The sequence below is a fragment of the Salvia splendens genome, chromosome 22, assembly GCF_004379255.2.
Source record: "Salvia splendens isolate huo1 chromosome 22, SspV2, whole genome shotgun sequence".
Lineage (NCBI taxonomy): Eukaryota > Viridiplantae > Streptophyta > Magnoliopsida > Lamiales > Lamiaceae > Salvia > Salvia splendens.
Window position 1 is genome coordinate 127735 of NC_056053.1, and position 24630 is coordinate 152364.

Consider the following 24630-nt stretch of genomic DNA (forward strand, 5'->3'; position numbering starts at 1 on the left):
TTGAAACCTATCTGAAGTGGTTTACCACATATGTTTAATCGAATTCGGGTCTGTTGGGCTGCGAACCCTCAGGCTAGTGTTCACGAGATCGGGAGCCATCTGAGAGCAAGTTGGCCGGTCTAGTTGACCTGGGGTGTGGCCACGCCCCTTGTCACCCGTTGGATCAGATAGTGTATGATGGTGGGAATAAGGGTGGCAATATCTGAAAATGACTGCGCAGTCGAATTTATGAAATATGTTTTAGTGTACTTGGGTTATTTTCTTTACACTTAAAACCCCAAGGTTACACTGTTATGGCATGACAAACTATGATTTTGGCGTGTGTCCACTGAGTGCAATAAGTACTCAGCCCTGCATGTTGTTTCTTAATGTGCAGGTTGAGCGACGATGGGGATGACGGATGTTGAGCAATTAAAGTCAAAATTGTGTTTTTACTTTGCCTTTTGGATGGTGTCGTGTCGTCATACCCGGCATTATCTATCTCTTGGTCTGTTCCGCTGCTTTGTAATCCGATACAATGTTTTCATCTAAACTCTGTTTACTTTAACTTTAGAAATGTCGCTACAGTACTTTGTTTTGAAGTGAACTTCCTCTAATTAAACGTTTCGGGTCAAGTATTCTTGTTCTCCCCTTTCTTCCCCGCTTCTTTATTCCTCCCCTAGTCGCGGTCCACCGTACTTCCTATCCTTAGGAAATGCGGGCGTGACATGCTTATTGTTGAATTTGTCAGTTGAAGGAGGCAGCTGTTTTCCCCAAATTTTGTGCTCGGTTAGTTCTCTGTTCAGTTGTTGTTAGCTTCTTCAACTGTTGCTCTGATAATCTGATGATTGCTTTGTGTTTTGCTATGTGCAGAGGCTGGAGAGAAACCTAAGCTCAATTCTGATTATTTACTCTTGAATTGAGTGCTCGAGAAGAATTTTTGTTGAGTTTATTTTTTCTTTGATACCGAATCTGGTTTATCTGAGCAATTGGATTGCTATTTGGTGGAAAATCTGGAACTAGGCAGCATCACATTGAAGGATGGCCAAACTGTCGCATTTGGATTCCAGACGAATGTATTCATGGTGGTGGGATAGTCATATCAGCCCCAAAAATTCAAAATGGCTCCAGGAGAATCTCACAGGTATAGATTTTCTGTTGATTGGAATTATTGTATTGAGACATACGTGCTGAAAGTATGCAGCTCTTTGTCGTTGATTAGCCAATAATTTTACTCCGGATCATGGTGAGATGTGAGATGTGTGTGCTACGTTGAAGTCATTGAAAATGATCCTTTATTATCAATCTAATGATGCTTTAATATGATCTTGTTTGGTGCACTATAAAACTGAAATCCTCTTCAGCTTACAATTGTACAATTTGTGAACTCATAGCAGTGAAATGCATCACTGCTATGTCGTTGATTAGTCAATAATTTTACTCCAAATCATGACGAAATATCAGATGTGTGTGTTGCGATTAAGTCATTGAAAATGATCCCTTTTTATCAATCTAATGATGCTTTTATCTGATCTTGTTTGATGCACTATAAAACTGAAATCCTCTTCAGCAGACAATTAGACAATTTGTGAACTCATAGCAGTGAAATGCATTGCTGTGGAAGGATGCAATGCATGTGCATCTACTGAAAACCCCTTGTGTGCTTTTGTAGATATGGATGTCAAAGTTAAATCAATGATAAAGCTCCTTGAAGCGGAAGAGGACTCCTTTGCGAGAAGGGCAGAGATGTACTACAAGAAAAGACCGGAGCTTATGAAAATGGTTGAGGATTTTTACAGAGCATATCGTGCATTGGCCAAAAGATATGATCACGCGACTGGTGTGATTAGACATGCCCATCGAACTATGACTGAAGCTCAAGTTCCGATGGAGTTTGCTGATGATTCACCTGCTAGTTCTCTTTCAGGAGCTGATCCTAGAACACCAGAATCGGTAAGTAATTATGTGGAATTGAGTGGCTGAAGATGTATTGCTGCGATTCTGTTTTGTCTGATTCTTTTTTCGTCAAACAGATTGGAGGGTACACTGATGATTCTGATAATGGGTCTAGAGAAAGGACTTCAAAACCGTTCATTGGTTCATTCAGACCAATTGAGCGGGTGAAGAGAGGTCTGAATTTTGACGAGGCAAAGGATAAAGTTGAAGGCGTGTTTAGCAATGAGAACAACCATGTTGGTGATAAAAGTTCATCAAAATTGGAACAGCAAAGTGATTCTAAGGAGATTATAGCATTGAAGGAAGCCATTGCCAAACTGGAAGCAGAAAAAGAAGCTAGCATTGTTCAGCATCAGCAAACGTTAGATAAACTGTCACAACTTGAGACTGAAATCTCCAGAACCAGGGAGGATTTCAGTATGCTTAAGGATCATGCAAATAAAGCTGATACTGAAGTTGCTGCGCTAAACAGAGCTCTGGCGACATTAGAAGCTGAAAAGGAATCTAAGTTTCAAGACTACCAAAACTGCTTGGACAAGATATCTGAGCTACAGACTGCTGTATCTACCACACAAGATGATGCCCAAAAACTTAGTGAAAGAGCTAAGAGTGCTGAAGCTGAAGCACAATCGTTAAAAAGTGAACTGGATACATTAGCTGTCGAGAAGGATGCTGCTCTCAATCAGTACATGGAATCACTGGAGATAATATCGAACATGGAGAACAAATTACGGCTTGCTGAAGAAAACTCTTCTGGGTTTAAAGAGAGAGCTGAAAAAGCAGAAAGTGAAGTGGAAAGTCTAAGACAAGCGATCTCCAAATTGACCGAGGAAAAGGAAAGTACAGCTCTGCAGTACCAGCAGTGCTTGGAGACAGTTTCAATTCTGGAACAGAAGCTCACATTGGCCAACAAGGAGGCGAAGCGCCTCAATGGGGAAATAGAAAACAATGTGTCCAAGTTAAAAGGTGCTGAGGAACAATGTCTGATCTTGGAAAAATCGAACCAGTCTCTTCACTCTGAATTGGAATCTTTGATCTTGAAGATGGGAACTCAATCTCAAGAGCTTACTGAGAAGCAGAAGGAACTGGGAAGACTTTGGGCTACCGTACAAGCAGACCGATTGCGCTTTGTAGATGCTGAAACTGCATTCCAGACTTTACAGCATTTACATGCACAAACTCAGGAGGAGCTCCGAGCTATGGCCTCTGAGCTGCAGAATCAGGCTCAACTCTTGAAGGTTGCCGAGACCCAAAACCACAGTTTGCAAGATGAAGTTCTAAAGGTTAAGCGGGAGAACAAACATCTTGATGAGCTGAACTCATCTTCTGCATTATCAATACAGGATATGCGGAATAAGATTTCTAGCTTAACGGAATCAACAGAAAAACTTGAGGAGGAAGTTGAGCTAAGGCTTGACCAGAGAAACGCACTGCAGCAAGAGATCTATTGCTTGAAAGAGGAACTGAATGATCTGAACATGAAGCACCATTCGATTTTGGACCAGGTACATGAAGTAGGCTTGAATCCAGAATCCTTGGGATCATCAGTGAAGGAATTGCAGGATGAGAATTCCAATCTGAAAGAAACTTGCCAGAGGGAAAGTACCGATAAAGCAGCTCTCCTGCTGAAATTGGAAATTATGGAACAGCTTCTCGAGAAAAACTCGCTCTTGGAAACCTCCCTTTCTGGTTTGAATGCTGAACTAGATGCTGTTAGAGGGAAGATAGAAGAGCTAGAACAATCTTGCCAATCTCTTATGCAAGAGAGATCCAGTCTTCTCGATGAGAAGAAGACTCTCAAGACACAATTGCAGGAAACAAACAAGAATCTAGAAAAAATCACAGAGAACAATACAGTTCTACAACTCTCCCTGTCTGATGCACACCATCAGCTGGAAGCTTTAAAGGCTAAATCAAAAATCTTGGAAGATTCATGCCAGTTGCTTGTGAATGAGAAGGCTGATTTTATGAGTGAAAATGACAGTTTAACTTCTCAGCTGGAACAGACTCAGAGAAGACTGGTAGATCTGGAAAAACTTCATGGAGAACTTGAAGGAAGATGTGAGAATCTAGAAAATGAGAAAGAATTGACTCTTCGGAAAGTTGAAGAGTTGCAAGTGTCATTGGAGGCAGAGAAGCAAGAACATTCAAACAGTGTTGAGATGAACAAAGCTCGACTGACTGGGATTCAATCTGATATGCATGTTCAGCAAGAAGAACACGGACGAAGAAAGACAGAACTCGATCATGTGCTTGACAGTGCCATAGCTAGTGAAATTGAGATATTTGTGTTACGCACGACTGCCCAGGTGATGAAAGAAAACTATTGCTCCTTGCTCGCAAAGAATCGCAAACTTATTGAGCAGTCTAGTTTATCGGAAAAGGAGATCTCAAGGCTAGAGCATGACAATCTCAGGCAGCAATCTGAAATCAGATTGATTTCAGATGATGTTAGTACTATGAGATCAGGGACCCGTCAGTTATTGAAGGTTCTTAGCATTGCTGAGGATTGTGTCTCTGCGGATAACGCGGAACTAGACCGGGTTTACATCAGCCAGCTATCAAGTACACTCCAACATTTGAAGAAATCACTCTGTGACGCTGATGAAGAAAATCTGGAGTGGTCTGTTGCATTCTCAGTTCTTGTCGCATGGATTAAGGAACTGGGATTGCATTCAAAGAATGTCGAGGTGATAAAGGGCAAACTAGAGCATGAGTTCAAGCTGAAGACTGAGCAGGTGTTACAGTTGCAGAGTGACTCTTCTACACTCATTGAGATGAATGAAGAATTAAAGTCAAAACTGAGGGAGGAAGACCGCAATAAGGAAGCTCTGATGGTCCAGATTGAGAATTTGAACTCAAAGTTAACAGACATGCAAGTTACTTGCCAGGACTTGCAAAGTGAGAAACTACAGAGTTCTGAGGAAAAGAGATCTTTAATGGATAGTATCAGGCGTTCTGAGGAAAAACGTAATGTTCTGCAAGAGGCAAATTATGTCTTATGTGATAAAGTGGTAGCTCTTGAGAACCTATCCTTTATTATCCAAAGCTTCGCCGAAGAGAAACTTAGGGTGCTAAGAGATCTTGGTGATGATCACAATAAACTCAACGTGGTGAACACTGCTCTTATTGGAAAGTTGAGTGTGTCTGAGGGAAATCTTGAAGAATCAAAACTTGAGAATCTTCATCTCAAAGAGACACTGCAGAAGACAGATGATGAACTCAAGGCTGTAGTAACAGATAAAGATCATTTGAGTGTTGAGATTGAAAATGGAAAGGAAATTTTGCACCAGATGGCACAAGAACTTCAGGAAGCAGGAGAGAAGATAATTCTAGCAGAGAAATTGAAACTAGAATTAAGTAAAAGTGTTGAAGATCTCAGAATGGAAAACAATGAGATCAAAATAGCTCGAGATGAGCAAGAGAGTCAGATTCTCAAACTCTCCACAGACAGTGACAATTTGAGCAAGGAGAATAATTTCTTAAAGGATAGTATCAGGCGTTCCGAGGAAAAACATAATGTTCTGGAAGAGGAAAATCATGTCTTGTGTGATGAAGTGTTAGCTCTTGAGAACCAATCCTTGATTTTCCAAAGCTTCGCTGAAGAGAAACAAAGGGTGCTAAGAGATCTTGGTGATGACCACAATAAACTTATCGTGGCGAACACTGCTCTTATTGGAAAGTTGAGCGTGGCTGAGGGAAGGCTTGAAGAATCAAAACTCGAGAAACTTCATCTCAAGGAGAGGCTGCAGACGACAGATAATGAGCTCAAGGCTGTAGCAACAGTCAAAGATCAGTTGAGTGTTGAAATTGAAAATGGAAAGGAAATTTTGCGTAAGATGGCACAAGAACTTCAGGATGCAAGAGAGAAGATAATTCTAGCAGAGAAAATGAAAATAGAGTTAAGTAAAAGTGTCGAAGATCTCAGAATGGAAAACAATGAGATCAAAATGGCTCGGGATGAGCAAGAGAGTCAGATTCTCAAACTCTCCACAGACAGTGACAATTTGAGCAAGGAGAATAATTTCTTAAAGGATAGTATCAGGCATTCCGAGGAAAAACATAACGTTCTGGAAGAGGAAAATTATGCCTTATGTGATAAAGTGTTAGCTCTTGAGAACCAATCCTTGATTTTCCAAAGCTTTGCTGATGAGAAACTTAGGGTGCTAAGAGATCTTGGTGATGATCACAGCAAACTTAATGTGATGAACACTGCTCTTATCGGAAAGTTGAACATAGCTGAGGGCAGGCTTGAAGAATCAATACTCGAGAATCTTCATCTCAAGGAGAGGCTGCAGAAGACAGATGATGAGCTCAAAGCTGTAGCAACAGTCAAAGATCAGTTGAGTGTTGAGATTGAAAATGGAAAGGAAATTTTGGTTAAGATGGCACAAGAACTTCAGGAAGCGGGAGAGAAGATAATTCTAGCAGAGAAAATGAAACTAGAGTTAAGTAAAAGTGTTGAAGATCTCAGAATGGAAAACAATGAGATCAAAATGGCTCGAGATGAGCAAGAGAGTCAGATTCTCAAACTCTCTACAGACAGTGACAATTTGAGCAAGGAGATTAGCTTCTTAAAGGATAGTATCAGGCATTCCGAGGAAAAGCATAACGTTCTGGAAGAGGAAAATTATGCCTTATGTGATAAAGTGTTAGCCCTTGAGAACCTATCCTTGATTTTCCAAAGCTTCGCTGAAGAGAAACTTAGGGTGCTAAGAGATCTTGGTGGTGATCGCAATAATCTCAACGTGATGAACACTGCTCTTACTGGAAAGTTAAGCGTGGCTGAGGGCAGGCTTGAAGAATCAAAAATCGAGAATTTTCATCTCAAGGAGAGGCTGCAGAGGACTGATAATGAGCTCAATGCTGTAGCAACAGACAAAGATCAGTTGAGCGTTGAGATTGAAATCGGAAAGGTAGTTTTGCATCAGATGGCACGAGAACTTCATGAAGCAGGAGAGAAGATAGTTCTAGCAGAGAAAAAGAAACTAGAGTTAAGTAACAGTGTTGAAGATCTCAGAATGGAATACAATGAGGTCAAAATAGCTCGGGACGAGCAAGCAAATCAGATTCTCAAGCTCTCCGCCGACAGCGACAATTTGAGCAAGGAGAATGATTTCCTGCGTGAAGCAACTCAGAAACTGGAATCAGGCCTGCAGGTATTGCAAGACAATCATGATAAGAGTAAACTCCAAGAAGAGAATTTGCGTTTGGAGCTGGACAAGAAAATCAACGAGATCAATGAGTTGGAGGCTCGAGCTGTTTCTCTTTTCAGTCAATTGCAACATTCCATGATCAGTCAGGTTCTCTATGAGCAGAAGTTTTATGAGCTCTATGATGCATGCCTCGGATACATTGATCAAAACGAAGACCTCAAAAATCAATTGGATGCATTTCGGCCAGAGATCGTGTCATTGAAGGAATGTATTTTTTCCATGGAGGACCAAACTGATATTCACATCAAGTTTCAAAATCCAGAAAACGAGGATCTGCAGGTAATTCTAAACACGAGAAATATTCTGCGTCTGATAATGCCATCTTTCACTTAAATCAGATATCATTTTGAATTGCTGGTGTAGCCTTAAGGTTTTTATGTACCCATTTTCATAGATTTCTTGTGCTTAATCGTCTGGTTTTTAACTTCTGCGATAATTTCAATCTGAGCATATTTAAATCTTATGGTTATATCATAGCATTTCTACTTCCCTTAAATAGAGTAGTCATGGTTTTATCTTTGTTCTATTTTACATTTCTATTTAAAACCTTTTTTGCCTAATTCTCTATTCTGCTACATGATCCATTCCAGGATGGTCAGGGCGCCGGCATCTCACCTGAAAGCATTCGAAACGAAGACAAGAAATTGCCGACCCCGGTTTCTGACCTGCACGATCTCCGGGTCAGGCTTGAAGCGGTTGTGAAGGCAGCAGTCGAGATGAAGGAGCTAATGGTCCAGGAGAACACTTATCTGCACTCCAAGCTCGACCAATCATCGAGGCAATTCGAATCCGAATGCGGGAAGCACGGGAGAAACAGGAGGCCTGCTTCCGAAATCACTGTGGAAGACACTGCACTCTTGACGAAAGACATCGTTCTCGATCAGGTCTCCGACGGCTCATACCGCTACAGCAAAAAAAAAGCCGCTGACGTGGACAGCCAGATCGTCGAGCTATGGGAAACCGACGGCACCGTGGCTCACACCATCAGCAAGTCAAACCGAACCATTCCTCCTTCGAGGAAACCGAAAGGCGGCTCGTCCGACGCACTCGATGACGTGGACAAACTAGAGATCTCCAAAAGATCCTTCCAAGACGGGAGCAAGCGGAAGGTCCTGGAGAGGCTCGACTCGGACGTCCAGAAGCTGGCGAACCTCCAGACCACGGTCCACGACCTGAAGACGAAGCTCGAGGCCACCGAGAAGGGGAAACGCGGCAAGGCTGTGATCGAGTGCGAGGCGCTGAGGAGGCAGCTGGACGAGGCCGACCGGTCCGTGGCGCAGCTGCTCGACCTGAACGGGAGGCTGACGAAGAGCGTCGACGACAGGTCGTTCTCGGACTCGAAGTCGTCCCTCGACTTCGAGGGCGAGGACGGCGGGGCCCGGAGGAGGAGGGTGTCGGAGCAGGCGCGGCGGATGTCCGAGAAGATCGGGAGGGTGCAGCTGGAGGTGCAGAAGCTGCAGTTCATTCTGCTGAAACTCGACGAGAAGGACGGCTCGTCGTCGAAGATGTCAGACCGGAGGATCTTGCTGAGGGATTACCTCTACGGAGGGGGCAGAGGCGGCCAGAGGCGGAAGAAGGGGCATTTTTGTGCTTGTGTTAAGCCTTCAACACTTGAAGATTGAGAAAGTGTTGATTGGATAATAAATTGGAAATTTTTCATAAAACTATTGCCAATTTATTTCTAATTCTTTGGCTTAAATTGCTTCTTCTATTAGATGTTTTGTGTCCATATATAGGATTGTATTCATTTCTAAACCAATTCTTATAGGGTATTGATGTTGAATACCATGAAACTTTCCAAAAATTTGTTTTTTTCGATGAACTTTAAGCTTTGTAGTATATAATATCACAAACTTAAGTAGTTGAATTTTCCGACTGGTGACGTAATCCGATTGTATTAAAATGAGATAGATAATCATATCTGTCTTGTAGGGATTTCGTATCACATCACTGTCATTTATTAGTGATAATCATATCCGACGTGTTGTGATAATAAGTGAAATGTGGTCAAATTTTGTCGTCAGTGGGAAAATTTTAACAACTTTGTCCCAATAAATTTGAAACGTTTGCTTTTCGCCACGGGATTTTATGTAGATTTATTTTGTAAGTTAATAAGAAAGAGAAAAAGTAGAGATGGTGTTTCAAATTCAAATAAACAAATTTTTGGAAAGTTTCTTCATATAAGACGTCAATATCCCTTTCTTAAATTGAGATTTCAGACGGACGAGACTCGCGACACGAACAGCTGAAACCAAATCTAGTCATAAAATCAAGAACAAAACATCTCACACACTCCAATTCTTGCATTCAATCAAGTCAAGAACACAAACCATTCCCATTTCTACACAACAAATGCTTCACCAACCTCTCCCTAACATCCCTCCCAACCTCATCAACTTGCTTACAAACATACCCCTGATAGCCCGAGTCGTGGTGCGCGGACAAGGCAACTTCGGGATCCAAGCTATCCCCGCAGTCGATAATGATGTTGTGAAGCAGACAACACACCAAGATGATGCTCGGGAGCTTCCTCTTCTCCGGCCGCCACATCACCTTGTTGAGGATCCTCCACCCGCCCTTGAGCCGCGCGAACGCCCTCACGGCCGCGGACCTCGCCCTCTCGAGAACCGGATTGAACTCCGACGACGGGGTCGGCTCGCACTCCTTGAACGGAGTCACGAGCCACGGGAGGAGAGGGTAGCCGGTGCCGCCGACGATGTACTCCCCGACCTCTTCCCCTGAAGATAGTTTTTCCGCGTTATCGTTTAACCGCGCGCCGCTCTCGCAGGAGACGGGCATCCAGCCGGGCCACCCGGTCACGACGTCGAGGAACCGCATCTCAGAGTCGACGACGCCCTGCACGAACATGCTGTAGTTGCTCTCCTGGTCGCACCAGTCGGCGGATGTTTGAACAGAAGTGTCATGACGATGTGTGTGGAGTCGATCGCCCCGCAGCAGTTGGGCAGCCCGCACGACGCCTCGAAGGCGGACTTGATCCGCCCGATCTGGCCCGTCGGGCAACGTGAGGTGGTGCCTCGCGCGCTCCTCCATGGCCTCGATGAACCTCCAGGTGACCTGGGAGACCGTCGACTGGCCCACCCCGAACGAGGCTCCCACCGAAACCTGAGACTCGCCGGAGGCCAGCCTCCGCAGCGCGATGGCGACCTGCTTCTCGACGCTCAGGAGCCTGCCCTCGATGTTGATGAGCCCCGAAGGAGGCCTCGAGATGAGATCCTCCCTTACGAGTGAGCAAATGTACTCGAAAGTTCGCTTCGAGACCCGAAAGAAATGCTTGAATCCCTCATCCTCATCAAGACATCAAGTGGAACATCTGAAAATGCAAAAACAAACAGAATTCTCATTCAAACAAACACATTTACAAGTCCAAATTTCCACATTTTTGCATAATTAGCTGCATTACTATGAAACAATGCTCAAAACCCATTGCAAGCATATGAAATTCTACCAACACCAACTGAATTAAACAAGAAAAAAATCATAAAATTAGCATAAAAATCAGTTCTTGCAATTCCAAGTGTTCAAGGGAAGGGCTATGAAATTAGACCATCCATTACCATTAACACACAAAATTAGCTGCATTACTATAAAACAATACTCAAAATCATAAATCCAGCAGAAAAATGAGTTCTACCACCAAGTGAATTAAATGGGAACTAAACAAGTGAATTAGACAAGAAATAAATCATAAATCCAGCAGAAAAATGAGTTCTTGCAATTCCAAGAATTCAAGGGAAGGGCTATTAAAATAGACCGTCCATCCTTAACGCACAAAATTACATATATCCATATCTTTTGACATATGTAATACTACAAAATTCATCTCAACATTTTCATTTCCACACAAGCATATGAAATTCTATCAACACCAAGTGAATTAAACAAGAAATAAATCATAAATCCAGCAGAAATTTCAGTTCTTGCAATTCCAAGAATTCAATGTCAGGGCTATGAAATTTGACCATCCATTACCCTTAACAAACACAAAGTTATGACTTCACTCAAAGCTTAACCTCATACACCCAATATTTTTACACATATGAGTAAACTACAAAATTCATCTCAACATCTTCATCAAACTTGCAGCATCACTACAAGAAAAAAAACATAAATTTAGCATAAAAATCAGTTCTTGCAATTCCAAGAATTCAAGGAAAGGGCTTTGAAATTAGACCATCCATTACCCTTAAACACACAAAATTATCACTTCACTCAAAGCTTAACCTCATAAAACCAATATTTTTAGACATATGAGCAGTACTACAAAATTCATCCCAACATTTTCATCAATGATATGCACAAAATAATACCCACAAACCAAGAAATTTCAAGAAAAGTTAGAGATAGAAAAGGCCCCAAAATGCAATCTTTGATATGCAGAATTGTTACCCGAATTAGAATTCCTCTTCCAGAAAATATCCCACCATTCGGAATCAACAGCTTTGTTGTCTACTGCAGCTGTCTTATTGATGATCTTGATCTTGTTTTTCTTCTTCTTTTTCTTCCCTTTCTGGATTTTCTTCGAATCTTTGCTGGGTTTTTCGGCGGAGCCATGCTCGATTTCTCCGGCTTGGTGTTGGAAAATTTTTACAGTTGAATTTATTTGAATCGGCCAAGCTTTTTCAGTGAGCTGAAATCGTGTTTGCTTTTTTCAGTGAGCTGAAATCGTGTTGGTTTTCTCCCAAAGTAAACTACATTAACCCGATTTAAATTTTAAAGGCGCATGATTGCTTGTTTATTGGGCTAAGTGTGGTAAATAGGCCCAAATTAAGAGAGTGGATTGAAACAAACACATCTACTTTAGCATAAGACTAACATTCCAAACATTTACATTAATGAATTATGTTAAGTTAATTGTTACTCCCTCGTCCCACCTTGAGAGCCATGATTAAGTTCGGCACTGGTTTTAAGAAATATAAATAAAAATTTGGTTATAAAAAATAGTGGAACCTGGGTCGGTATATATTAGTTTTATATTAGTTGAATGTGAGGCGTATGACCATTTATCGAATAAATGAACCATAATTCCTAATGTGGTAGAGACTGAAATGGGGACATATAATGTGGGACAGAGGAAAGTTAATGTCTCAGCGCACAAACATTTCATCTCCAATTATTTGTATTGATATTTTATTGGCACCAATTCGGGCATTTGAGTGTCGGATTAATCTAAGTTTATATATCTGCATCATGTATTCAGCTACCTGGAAAGAAAAAAAAAGTAGTGGGGTGACAAGGCTATTTTCGGGTGCAGTTACTCGTTTCGCCACCCCTAGTTTTCACGATCCAAGAACTGAAATAATTCTCACATTAAAAAGGATTAATTCTAGTTCGAAAATAATATGTATACTTGGACCATGAGTTTGAATTATTATGACCATATTACTATTGACAATACACTATTTTCTTATGTAGTACTTGCATTAATATATACTACTACTAGAAAAGTCCATGAGAGAAAAAATGGGAAATTAACCCATTTTCTTGTTGATTAATTTAGGAAGCAATCGGATACACACATGATACAAGTAGGGGAAGAATTTGCCTTCTCACATACAACTCTCTTCATCATACATTTGTCTCAAACATTATCGCTATATTTCTCAGAATCTTGTGGCTTGCACGTGTGAAGCATGTAATTGCAAGCTCCCACAGCTTCTCCGATCGTCAAGAAGATCCATTCTTGCCCTAGTGCTTCTAGAAACTTCGATTTATCGAGCTTCTTCATCACTTCCGCCACCGGATTCACCACCACCAACTGCTTATTCAAATATGGATTAATTCACCTTAATTTAATTAATTAGTGTGTACTAAATTAATTTATATGTAGAAATTAGTTACCTTGAGCCCTCTTCGTTCAATAATCTTCTTAACCTCATCCATCATGCTAATCCCACTTGTATCAATGTTTCCAACAGCTGAAAAGGTTACATTTTTTTTAATCAATCATATAATTTCAAAAAATAATCATTTTTTTCATTGTCCTATTTTACTAAATTTTGCATTAACACACATGTAGCCTCTATAATTATATTGCTTACCACTTATGTCGAGCACAACGTATTGCAACCCGATTTCGCTGGAGGCTTTGATCCTCTCTTCTTCCTCATCGATCCATCTTGAAATCCTGGACAAGCCAAAACAACAACTAGTGTTCAGTATGGAGTCTGAAAGGAAGTTAATCCAGTCTTTGATATCACCACATATGTAAGTACACATCGTATCAAATTATGTGTTTATCTCGTTTATATTTGTGAGTATCTGTGTTTATAATTACCTAACCATCGTGAATCATGTACATTTCCAAAAATTTCATGTATGCATTTTTTTGGTTAATTTTTTTACCTCTCTCTCAAGTAGTTCGAATTGGCAAAGTAAATCGGAGCGTCGATTTCAAGAATTAGAACTCCGGGGACACTCTGAGCTTTCTGATAATGATAAATGTTTCTATACTCCTTAGAATCGGGAAGATTGCCAAGAACTAATGTTCTTGGTCTTGCCACAAAAAGCAAAACCCTCGTTATGGAAAGTCAAACCTGCAAAATTATTAATAATCACTATTAATCAATACAAACAATTAACATTTTTGAAATTTGAAATAAAAATAAATTAAGTGTTGTGTGGTCAATTACAGTGAGCATGAGTCCGATCTGAATGCTTCCGAAGACGACGCCGAGGTAGGCCGCCATGCACACGAGGAAGTCGAATTTGTCCACGTGCCACAAGTGCATGGCCGCCTCGTAGTCAATGAGGCCGAGCATCGCAGCCACGATGATAGCTGCCAGCACCACAAGCGGCGTGTAGTGGAACAACGGCGTCAGGAAGAGTAGCACCGCCATCACCGCCACCGCCATCACCATGTTCGACACCGCCGTCTTGCATCCCGCATTGAAGTTCACTGCCGACCGCGAAAATTGGGAATTTTCAGATTAGGGTTGGAATGGGGGGCTCGAGCCCACCTTAATCCAAATCACAATCAATAGAGAAATTCATCGGATTAGGATTGTGTGGGGTGGGCTCGAGCCCACCATAATCCATCCTTATCAGTTGCTAGTGCTTATAAATTCTGGTTCGTTGTGATTTTCATGTTACGTCTCGTATTTAATTAATTAAACCCGGTATATTTTAATTACCTGTGGTGAGATAGCAAGAGGTGAAAGAACCAACAATGTTCATCATTCCAAAAGCAATCATTTCTTTGTTTCCATCAATGTGATAATTCTTGAACATGGCAAAGCTTCTCCCCACTGCCATCCCCTCCTGTCAAACATAAATATAATTTATTTATTATTTCATTAAAATTAATTAAATTCAATGTAGAATTTACAAGATCTAAATATATACTAGGGTAGTGATCTACGGCAAACACCCCCTAACCAAATAACTAGAGAACAAATCACAGCCACAAGATCAAGAAAATCAAGGGCTGGTATTAATACATGTAATTTTCTAATTTAAGGAGAAATTAGTTCTCTCAATCATAAATTTACTCAATAATAACAATGCGGGGTATTATGGTAATTTTGTAAAAGCTTGATCCCAAATTATGTGTCGGCAGTTCCTCAGTCGCCGGATCTCGTCCTCGCCACCGAATTCGCACAGGCACACCGCGCACCTCTCCGGCTCGTCAAGATCCTTCTCCAAATCTGCGAATTTCACCACCGGAAGCAGCTCACGGATTAGCACCGCCCTACAATAATCGGGCGACGCAAACGACGCCGTTTCTGGCTCGAGAAAATCACCCAGTCGTAGTACAGATAGCAGAGCGTACATAAATTTCTGCACAAGTCCTAATGCCATCAGCATATACCACCAATTTAGGGATAATTAAATCAGTGTATGCAACTGGAAATCCCATTCTCAATCATGAAAAATTTAGCAAAATTTTTGGAGTTTTGGGTTTCTGTTCGTGCGTGTATTGTGTGAAATTTTTTTGGAAACTGTGCTATTGTTCTTACTATAATAGTGGCATTGGTTTTCAACAAATCAGAATCATCCTTGGATATTTTGAATGAGTGGCTCAATGTGTTACAATCTATACAGATACCTTTTGCAATAAAATCAGAGAAACAACAATGGGGAATTGATCTTCTATAGTGATCTGTTTTGTAAACAAGAGTGAAGTAAAATAATGCTAAGAGTGATGTGTTTTGTAAACAAGAGTGAAGTTAAATCATAATAAGAGTGATGTGTTTTGTAAACAAGAGTGAAGTAAAATCATGCAGAGTGATGTGTTTTGTAAAAAAGAGTGAAGTAAAATCATAATAAGAGTGATGTGTTTTGTAAACAAGAGTGAAGTAAAATCATGCTAAGAGTGATGTGTTTTGTAAACAAGAGTGAAGTAAAATCATGCTAAGAGTGATGTGTTTAGTAAACAAGAGTAAGTAAAATCAGAATAAGAGTGATGTGTTTTGTGAACAAAAGTGAAGTAAAATCACAGCAAGAGTGATGTGTTTTGTGAACAAGAGTGAAGTAAAATCACAGTAAGAGTGATGTGTTTCGTGAACAAGTGTGAAGTAAAATCACAGTAAGAGTGATGTTTTTGTGAACAAGAGTGAAGTAAATCACAATAAGAGTGATGTGTTTTGTGAACAAGAGTGAAGTAAAATCAGAGTAAGAGTGATGTGTTTTGTGAACAAGAGTGAAGTAAAATCAGAGTTAGAGTGATGTGTTTTGTGAGTAAAATCAGAATAAGAGTGATGTGTTTTGTGAACAAGAGTGAAGTAAAATCACAGTAAGAGTGATGTGTTTTGTGAACAAGAGTGAAGTAAAATCAGAGTAAGAGTGATGTGTTTTATGAACAAGAGTGAAGTAAAATCAGAATAAGAGTGATGTGTTTTGTGAACAAAAGTGAAGTAAAATTAGAATAAGAGTGATGTGTTTTGTGAACAAGAGTGAAGTAAAATCATGGTAATAGTGATGCGCTTTGTTAACAAGAGTGGAGTAAAATCATGCTAATAGTGATGCGTTTTGTTAACAAGAGTGAAGTAAAATCATGGTAATAGTGATGCGTTTTGTTAACAAGATTGAAGTAAAAATCATGGTAATAGTGATGCGTTTTGTTAACAAGAGTGAAGTAAAATCATATTTTTATTTCATTGATGTTAACAAAATATATCACTATAACCATATTTTTACTACTTTGTTTTAAAATTAACATAGTGTAAGAATTGATAGACCCAGCAGAATTAATTTTTTGACAAACAAATCCTGAAGCCGAAGCAAGTAGTTAAATTTATTCATTAAATTAATCAAGAGTACTATTTTTCAAACAAAAACTGAAATAAAAAATAAAATTATCGCGTGTGGCTTCTCTCTCTGTTTCTGTTCATCATTCTCGTGTGTTGCTATCATCATCTACATAAATTTGTACGGGGCCCCTGCGAATCCAGAAATACTTCAAACAACAAGGCATAAATGGCCCCGACTACCGCCCGATCTTCGGGAACACAGCGGCGGCGAAGCGGTTGCTAATCGCGGCGGCGGAGGCGGCGCCGATCCCTCGCATCACGTACGATATCTTCTTATTTATAGGAAATCAGATTCACGCCGGATTCGACCAAATCAGTTCGAATTCGCCACTGAATCTGCAGAAAGTGAGAGACGAGATGGATCATGGATTTTCTGAAACCAAAGGTTCAAAAGGAAAGGAGACGGTTGGAAGGTTGGAGTTGAATATGGTTTTCAAAAATGCCCTTGTTAATTACTTTTTATTTAAAACATGTAAAAATAGCTAGGTCATAAGATTAACTTATAATATTAAGATGTGTGGCTGAGATTTGTTTTCTAGTTATACACTTAAGATTAGTTATATCTTGATCACTAACCTATACTCATAGTCATAATTCCATCTCATGTATTAATTGAATATATTTAATATTGCTATAGAAGGATAGAGAACTTTAGGTAAGTCAAGTTGCTATCTTGAAGCACTATGTTACTAGGCCATAAATTGGGACCATGTTAAAGCCATACTTATAACAAGTGGTCTAAAAGGGCTGCAAAATCTGGTACCAGCGCCCGCCCGACCCTGTGGGAACCCGCACCCAATATTCGACAAATTTATGTACACTTACCGCCATCGAAATGATGCCCGTGATTATGCCGGTCTTGATTGCCGTGGGTAGATATCTTGAATCAAAGTTGAGATCCATAATTGAAGGTGGATTTATCCCCTTCTTCAAATGTCCTATCTGCATTATTAAAAAAAAATCCATGTAAAAACAACCAAGATAATAATTTTGTCCTAGACATGTCCTCGCACATTGCCAAACTTCAACTTCAGCATCCTTTTGTTCTTACCTAAACCTTCCTAATTAAATTAATCAGCTTGTCATCATGTGACATAAAGATATAGTATGTGCACAACCCTCGATGCAAGAATTATTGTTGGTATATGTTTATAAAATTACCATTTTCTAAATACGAGACGACTATCGTTAGACATATTGCAGTGTGAAGCTTAAGGCCAAATATGTTTTACATGACAGTTAGAATATACATAGTATTGATTTGATAAACTGTTGGGTCCCGGTGGTGCACACCCGAACTCCACATTAGTATGATATTGTCCGCTTTGGGACAAGCTCTCACGGTACCACTGTTGGGTCCCGGTGGTGCGCACCCGAACTCCACATTAGTATGATATTGTCCGCTTTGGGACAAGCCCTCACGGTTTTGCTCTTGGGGTATTCCCCAAAAGGCCTCATACTAATGGAGTTGGGGTAGCCCAAGTTGGGGTAGCCCATTTATATGCTTGCAACTCTTGTTCATTCTCCGATGTGGGATATATGGTTTGCTTCACCACAATACTATGCACATTGCACATTTCAAGGGTGCTGACATATGATTTTAAGACATGCATTCTACTGTTTTTGCAGGCTCAACCTCAAATATTTCCTCGGATATTTGGGCACGAAGCATCAGGGTGACGTCTCTTTGTCCTTATAACTCCTTTCATCTTGCTGGATGTGGTTTTATCAATATCGATGGTCTTAATCACATGGAAAAGAAACATGGTTAACACATAGTTTCATATTTATAGAATTGTCGAGAGTGTGGGTGCAGGAGTTACTGAAGGGGACCATGTACTGACCTTATTCACGGGAGAATGTATGAGATGCAGACCATGTGCCTTAGGCAAAAGCAATATCTGCCACACGCTTGACTTGGAACGTCAAGGCTTAATGCATAGTGACAAGAAAACCCGCTTCTTGTTGAAGGGAAAGCCTGTATATCATTACTGTGCTGTTTCGAGCTTTAGTGAGTATACAGTTGTGCATTCTGGATGTGCTATGAAGATTAGCCCAGTTGCACCATTGGATAAAATATGCCTTCTAAGCTGTGGAGTGGCTGCAGGTACTTATCTCACTTCTTTTTCCAAGGATTGTGATGTAAACTTAGCATTATCTCAGCCTTACCGTCATAAGCATTCCCTTATTTGTCGGTGTTATTCTTGGCTAGCATGTGGCAGCTGTTGCTTTTACTGTAAACTTGCTAATATGAAAGCTGCCTGAATTTCCCACCACTAGGTTTAGGTGCAGCTTGGAAGGTTGCAAATATCTCAGAAGGATCAACTGTCGTTGTTTTTGGCCTTGGAACTGTTGGCTTTCTGTGAGTAGCATATTTCTTATTCCACCATCATGACCAAACCTTATTTTTTTCCTAGTGACGTCTATATCTCGCTTTTCCACACCTGAACAGGTTGCACAAGGTGCAAAACTGAGAGGAGCATCTAGAATAATTGGTATTGACACAAATCCGGAGAAGAGTGAAAGAGGTGCTTAAAGTTTATACCTTGATGTTCATGAGCTACAAATATTAAGCATAATAGAAGATTTACTGAATTGCGATCATGTTTTGTTTAACATACAGCCAAGGCTTTTGGAGTAACCGACTTTCTGAACCCAAATGACTATGATCAACCTATCCAACAGGTTTGCACTTGCATTTTCATTAGGCAGAAATTGTTATACACACTATTTTGTGTTATGTGGAAAAATTAGCCAACAGCAACCAGAAAACTAGAGTAGAAGCTGAAACAGTGCGATGCACTTGGTAATTGTGAATCATGTTTTACTTATTGACTAACGTGTTCTGATCGTGGTTGCAGTTTATTGATGTTATCCTTTTGCTTTCAAATAGAGTTGAGACCTTAATATCTACCCTATTTTTCTATCATCAATTCTGTATTACAATAGCTTGCTTCCAAGAGCTCATCTTAAAAATTATAATAAGTTCATATACAAGGCTTTATGCTGAATCCCTTTTCAGGTTATCAGCGGCATTACAGATGGTGGTGCAGACTATGCATTTGAGTGTGTGGGAGACACTGGCATGACTACTGCTGCTTTACAGTCATGCTGTGCTGTAAATTCTGAACTTCACTTGTTCATATTGTTTGGTTCACTTGTTTGAGGAGGACAATAAGATTCCAGATATATCTTTTGGTTACAGGGGTGAGGTTTGACTGTGACCCTTGGTGTGCCCAAAGAGAAACCAGATATATCAGCTCACTATGGACTCTTTCTCTCTGGAAGAACGCTAACGGGATCACTTTTTGGTGGATGGAAACCAAAATCTGATCTTCCTTCACTTGTTGACATGTACCTGAAGAAGGTAACAGCATTACATAGTCTTGAACATCTGCATGTATTATATTACTGGGACATGTTCTGTTTGATGTATTGCGATTATACTGCTTCAATGTTTTGATGTTTCACTTTCCTTGATTTATGCAATCACATTTGCTAGTAAGTTTTAAGGTAAAGAACACCTCATGCAAAAAAGTTAGCTAACTTTGTGCAGAAGAATCCTAATAACTCTACTTCAAACTAGTTAATGGAGATAATTATTCAATTTAAATGTATAACAGCAGAAATTGATTTTTTTGGAACACTGTTATTGTAATTGACATCACTACAATTACTGTGCTTCAGGAAATTGAGATCGATAGCTATATAACGCACAACCTGATGTTTGAAGATATAAACGAGGTGTTTGAGTTGATGAGAGAAGGGAAATGCTTGCGCTGTGTCATCCACATGCCAAAGTAGAGTTTTTTTCTGATGAAACAAATGAAATTACTAGTTGAAGCCATTTTGAGTTCATTGCATGATTATGTTGGAACAGCAATACATCATATGTTAGGGTGAGATTGTACTACTTTTTTTACTTAGCCGTCTGGTTTCAAAATTATGAATGTATTACATGGAAATCATCTAGCATGTTAACTGATTATGGAATATATGATTATGATATCTTGTATGGTTTGGGGTTTTTCTTTTTATGTTCTAAACTAGAACTTAGGTTCTTTATTTGTACTAGACTTTTTTTTTGTTCCGGATTTGGGAGAGACGCATGACCCTCACGCGTCTCCTTTTAATGAGACACATGACAATCATGCGTCTTTCATCTCTCTTTTATTTTCCGGTTTTTTTTAAAGACGCATGAGGGTCATGCGTCTTAGGAAGAGACGCATGATCTTCATGCGTCTCTAAATACATACAGATTGGAGAGAGATTGTATGAATACCGTGATTTTTGCAGGTTTAGTCAAGGGGGGCATGTTTTGCAGGTTTTACAGAAAGTAGGAAAAAGTGAGAAGAGAGAGAGATTGTTTATATCAGTAAATACTCATCGGAAATGTTGATTTGAAATATCAGTAAATACATAAACCACAACAACAGTACTATTGTTTATATTCCATCATAAGATAAGTTTGTAAATAAATCATTAGTAATTTATATGCAAGGATTCTAAGAATGGAAATAAAACAATATCATTCCACCTCCCCAAAGGGAATGTTAGAAGGATATTTCGTCCCAAATAATTAAAATATTTTGATTAATATGTCGTTGGTTTTTAAATAAATAATTAAGCATAGACTGATTAAGAGCTTTTTTTATTACGTCGTCACAGCTTTATATTAATATAATAAAAATAAACAACTTGGAGAATTCAAACAAATGACTCTATTTGTTTTTTCAGGAAGTTTTTTTATTAAACCTGCAAAAACCTGCTCCCCTTGACTAAACCTGCAAAAATCACAGTATTCATACAATCTCTCTCCAATCTGTATGTATTTAGAGACGCATGAAGATCATGCGTCTCTTCCTAAGACGCATGACCCTCATGCGTCTTTAAAAAAAACCGGAAAAAAAAGAGAGACGCATGACCCTCATGCGTCTCTATGAAAGACGCATGATCGTCATGCGTCTCATTAAAAGGAGACGCATGAGGGTCATGCGTCTCTCCCAAATCCGGAACAAAAAAAAAGTCTAGTACAAATAAAGAACCTAAGTTCTAGTTTAGAACAGAAAAAGAAAAAACCCTGTATGGTTTCAAATATTGATCAACATCTTCTTCCCCATGCTGTTTGTGAGCTTAATTCAACTTAGTCATGCTTCGCTACCCTCTAATGAAGGTAAAAAAATGAAAATTGTGTCATGTTTTGATGGCCTAACCCTCTCTGACATTCATGCACTTATTACTTTAGTTGTTTAGGTAAGAAAAAAGGTTACCATTTTTCCGACCAAAGAGGAAACTCCACTTTCATAGTCACACACATATATATGAGTACACCATAATTATATCAATACATAATTTAGACTTAACATACTGGTTTTGGCAACAATAGAAACTTGGTGATTAGCCTCGTCTGGCCAGAGCAGCAATTGAGACTAGAGCAAGTACTTGTCATTTTGGACTCAAACTCACAATAATTAATTCTTTCTTTTTTTTGTGTCGCTGATGCTCCTCTTCCCATGTCACGGGAAGACATAAATATCACATCATCTTAAATGACGGAGAAGAAAGAAAGAAAGAAGTTTTACGAAGAAGCTTTATTAAAGTTCATTTCACAATATAAATTATTAATTTTTTCTATGTTTTTTTTGCCTACAATATATTTCATTTTTGTTATTTTATACTACCTCCATAAAAAAATTTGTAAATGACGCAGATTTTAATATCGAATTGATAAAGTGGGAGAGAGAGAATGTGATGAAAGTAGGGTGAGTGGAGTGTAGGGTTGAAGGAAGCCAAAATAAATAGATGAATCAATCAGCACAAGGAGTTGTGTGGCAAAACTGCATTTGATTGGATTGAAGAAGACGTGAATGGTATGAAAGTGATTCCATCTTTCCGGAGAGAATTGGGGTCGATTCCTGCTTTATGAGCTGCAATCACTCCTATTGCTTCCCAGTAATTCGATACCTTCACCGCAGAAATCCCAAGTTTCTCAGGTGTATCATTCAGCGCAGTCTCATTCTCTTCAACCACAACTATAAGCGGCTGAAACAAACAATACCATTATCACCAACGGGCACTATTTGAGGATCTTCGAAACAAGGATACTTACCCTCTTTGTCTTCCTAGTAGCAAACGCGAGAGCTGCGTCTCCTCCACAAGCATCAATCGGCAGAATCACACTGTCCACGTCACCACCTACTATACCATTCCTCGAATCCCCTGATAATGAGTACTGCGGGGCGCTGCTCAGACCAGCAAGCACACACGGTAGGAACGTGTACCCTATCTGCATTCACACCACAACAACTTTCATCAAAACCTCATTCTCTTTGTAGAGTACTTAATTACACGAATGAATGAATGTCCGTACCTCTTCCGCAGCTGATTTGGGGCATAAACGAGGGCTCGCTGGGAAAGGCAACATTGCAGGAGAGTGCGCACAAGGAATCCCAAATTTCTGCACCACGAGATGACTTATCACCGCTTCTACTCCTGCCAAACCATCAACTCCCTGCTCAAATCCAAACCCCTTTGTTAGTATGCAATGCAGTAATTCGTGCATAAAGGTAATAAAATGTACCTTTCCTTGCCGATACTTGTCTAGATCATCGTCATCGTCATCGTCATCATCTGGGAAGCGAGCTACAACTGCTATGACATTAACGCCACTTCTCTCCACCAACGTTTCCACAGCCCTCAATAGGGAATCAGGACGGTTTATCCTACCAGTCGACTTTCCAGTTTTCGGGTCAACCCACTTTTCCACCTACAGCATACATAAAACTCAGATCTTCACTCTAAACTTTATTAAGGATTTAAAGTTACACCACACCAAGTGATATAATGAATCTAGTTATTAGCTGCAGACCTGTAGTGCAGCATCTGTGACAGTATATTCTACAACAGGCAGACCAAGAGAAGCCCTTGTTGCATCCACCACCTGCAAATGACGAAGACGAAGATCTTCCTCTATCCCATAATCAAGAACTAGCCCCACCTAATTGGTATTGCCCATGTTCCATTTCAAATTCTAACAAATAAACTTATGAATAGCCAAAGCACAACCTCAGAACATGCTCACCTTATTCTGATGAACTGGTTCCAGTGCCCAAAGGCCTTGAGCAAATCGATCCAGTGCATAGCCCTCAACATATAGCACATTTGGCATTGGCCAGTAAAGCATTGCTGCATTAAGAACCTGAATAATTACACCCTTTTACCATGAAATGCCTTCAATGCACAATCCACCACATTTACTTACAATGAAATGGGACTGATCTAACCAGTTTCTTAATGTTCGAGTTTGACCTTAAGCCATATTCATTTGTGATTGATTCTTCAAGTAAATCTTACACAACATTACTGCACAAGAGGGCCAATACGAACCTATGCATTGACCTATACTTATCCAAAAAAGGTTGCTCCCTTTTGGAATTGCTTTATACCCAACAAGTTTAACTTGTACAAGCTAGATAACAATGAACTAACCAACCAAAGATGAAGATCACATTATAAGGTGAAAACTAAAGAGTTTCCAAGCCTCATGGGGCGTTTACTTTACACAATTGAGTATTTTTATCCTCCAATCCTACTCTTTCAATGAGATATGAGTCCAGCAAATTTAGCTCAAATGATGGAGATATCCCAAAGCAATAGATTACCATATATACTTTTCCGGGATATCTATTGCTTAGAGATATCCCACACGCTTGATAACTTTTCTATATTGTTATGTGCCTGATTTTGTATTCCTGTAAAAGAATATGCTGATTTTGGAACAAAGTATAGATTAACCTATACGTTTTTTACAGGAACATACATTGGGATGAGAGATGAGGCAGTCGACAACAGAGGCCAGAGCTCGAGCTACCGGCAAAGCATCTCCGGCGTAGCCGCCAATGGCCGCTCCTACTCCAGTTGGCACTATCATCACACTAGTGTACGCCCTTTTAAACTGTTTCAATAATCCACAACAAAAAGTTGGCATTTTTTTCAAAATTTTGTTTCCAGATATACATCTTTCCAGCTTACCTTATTTGGGAGGAGAGAGGTCGAACATGAGATTCTCATGGGGGTGGCTGAATTCTGCGGAAGCCGCCCTAATCTCCGGCCAACGCCGGCAGGAAATGAACGGCCAAGACTAGGGCTCGTCATTCAATTTCAACCTACAACACTGTGTATGAAATACACCAGAAATATACTATGGTTGA

At 39.9% G+C, this 24630-nt stretch overlaps 2 protein-coding genes and 3 pseudogenes across 4 annotated transcripts; 2 read left to right on the forward strand and 3 right to left on the reverse strand.

Moving 5' to 3' along the window:
- Positions 1–630: 630 nt before the first annotated feature.
- On the forward strand, positions 631–8943 carry LOC121788071 (protein NETWORKED 1D-like). Of its 2 annotated transcripts, XM_042186942.1 has the most exons (5): positions 631–768; positions 853–1123; positions 1652–1932; positions 2013–7430; positions 7742–8943. In XM_042186942.1, exons 2-5 carry the CDS (start codon positions 1021–1023, stop codon positions 8771–8773), a joined length of 6834 nt encoding a protein of 2277 aa, XP_042042876.1. In that variant the 5' UTR covers positions 631–768; positions 853–1020; the 3' UTR covers positions 8774–8943. The 2 variants fall into 2 exon arrangements, with proteins under 2 accessions (XP_042042876.1, XP_042042877.1); XM_042186943.1 differs by lacking the exon at positions 631–768 and having other exon boundaries at positions 819–1123.
- A 351-nt stretch (positions 8944–9294) lies between these two features.
- LOC121787763 lies at positions 9295–12055 on the reverse strand (annotated as a pseudogene).
- Positions 12056–12669: 614 nt separating this feature from the next.
- Positions 12670–17457, reverse strand: LOC121787764 (annotated as a pseudogene).
- Positions 17458–17959: 502 nt separating this feature from the next.
- LOC121787765 lies at positions 17960–20447 on the forward strand (annotated as a pseudogene).
- A 1682-nt stretch (positions 20448–22129) lies between these two features.
- On the reverse strand, positions 22130–24603 carry LOC121785986 (uncharacterized lipoprotein syc1174_c-like). 2 transcript variants are annotated; one of them, XM_042184490.1, is made up of 8 exons: positions 24452–24603; positions 24240–24374; positions 23502–23618; positions 23289–23360; positions 23001–23186; positions 22791–22931; positions 22530–22706; positions 22130–22462 (listed from the first exon to the last, which is right to left on the reverse strand). In XM_042184490.1, the coding sequence occupies exons 1-8, from the start codon at positions 24572–24574 to the stop codon at positions 22232–22234; spliced, it is 1182 nt and encodes a 393-aa protein (XP_042040424.1). In that variant the 5' UTR covers positions 24575–24603; the 3' UTR covers positions 22130–22231. The 2 variants fall into 2 exon arrangements, with proteins under 2 accessions (XP_042040424.1, XP_042040422.1); XM_042184488.1 differs by having other exon boundaries at positions 23289–23417.
- Between the last annotated feature and the right edge of the window lie 27 nt (positions 24604–24630).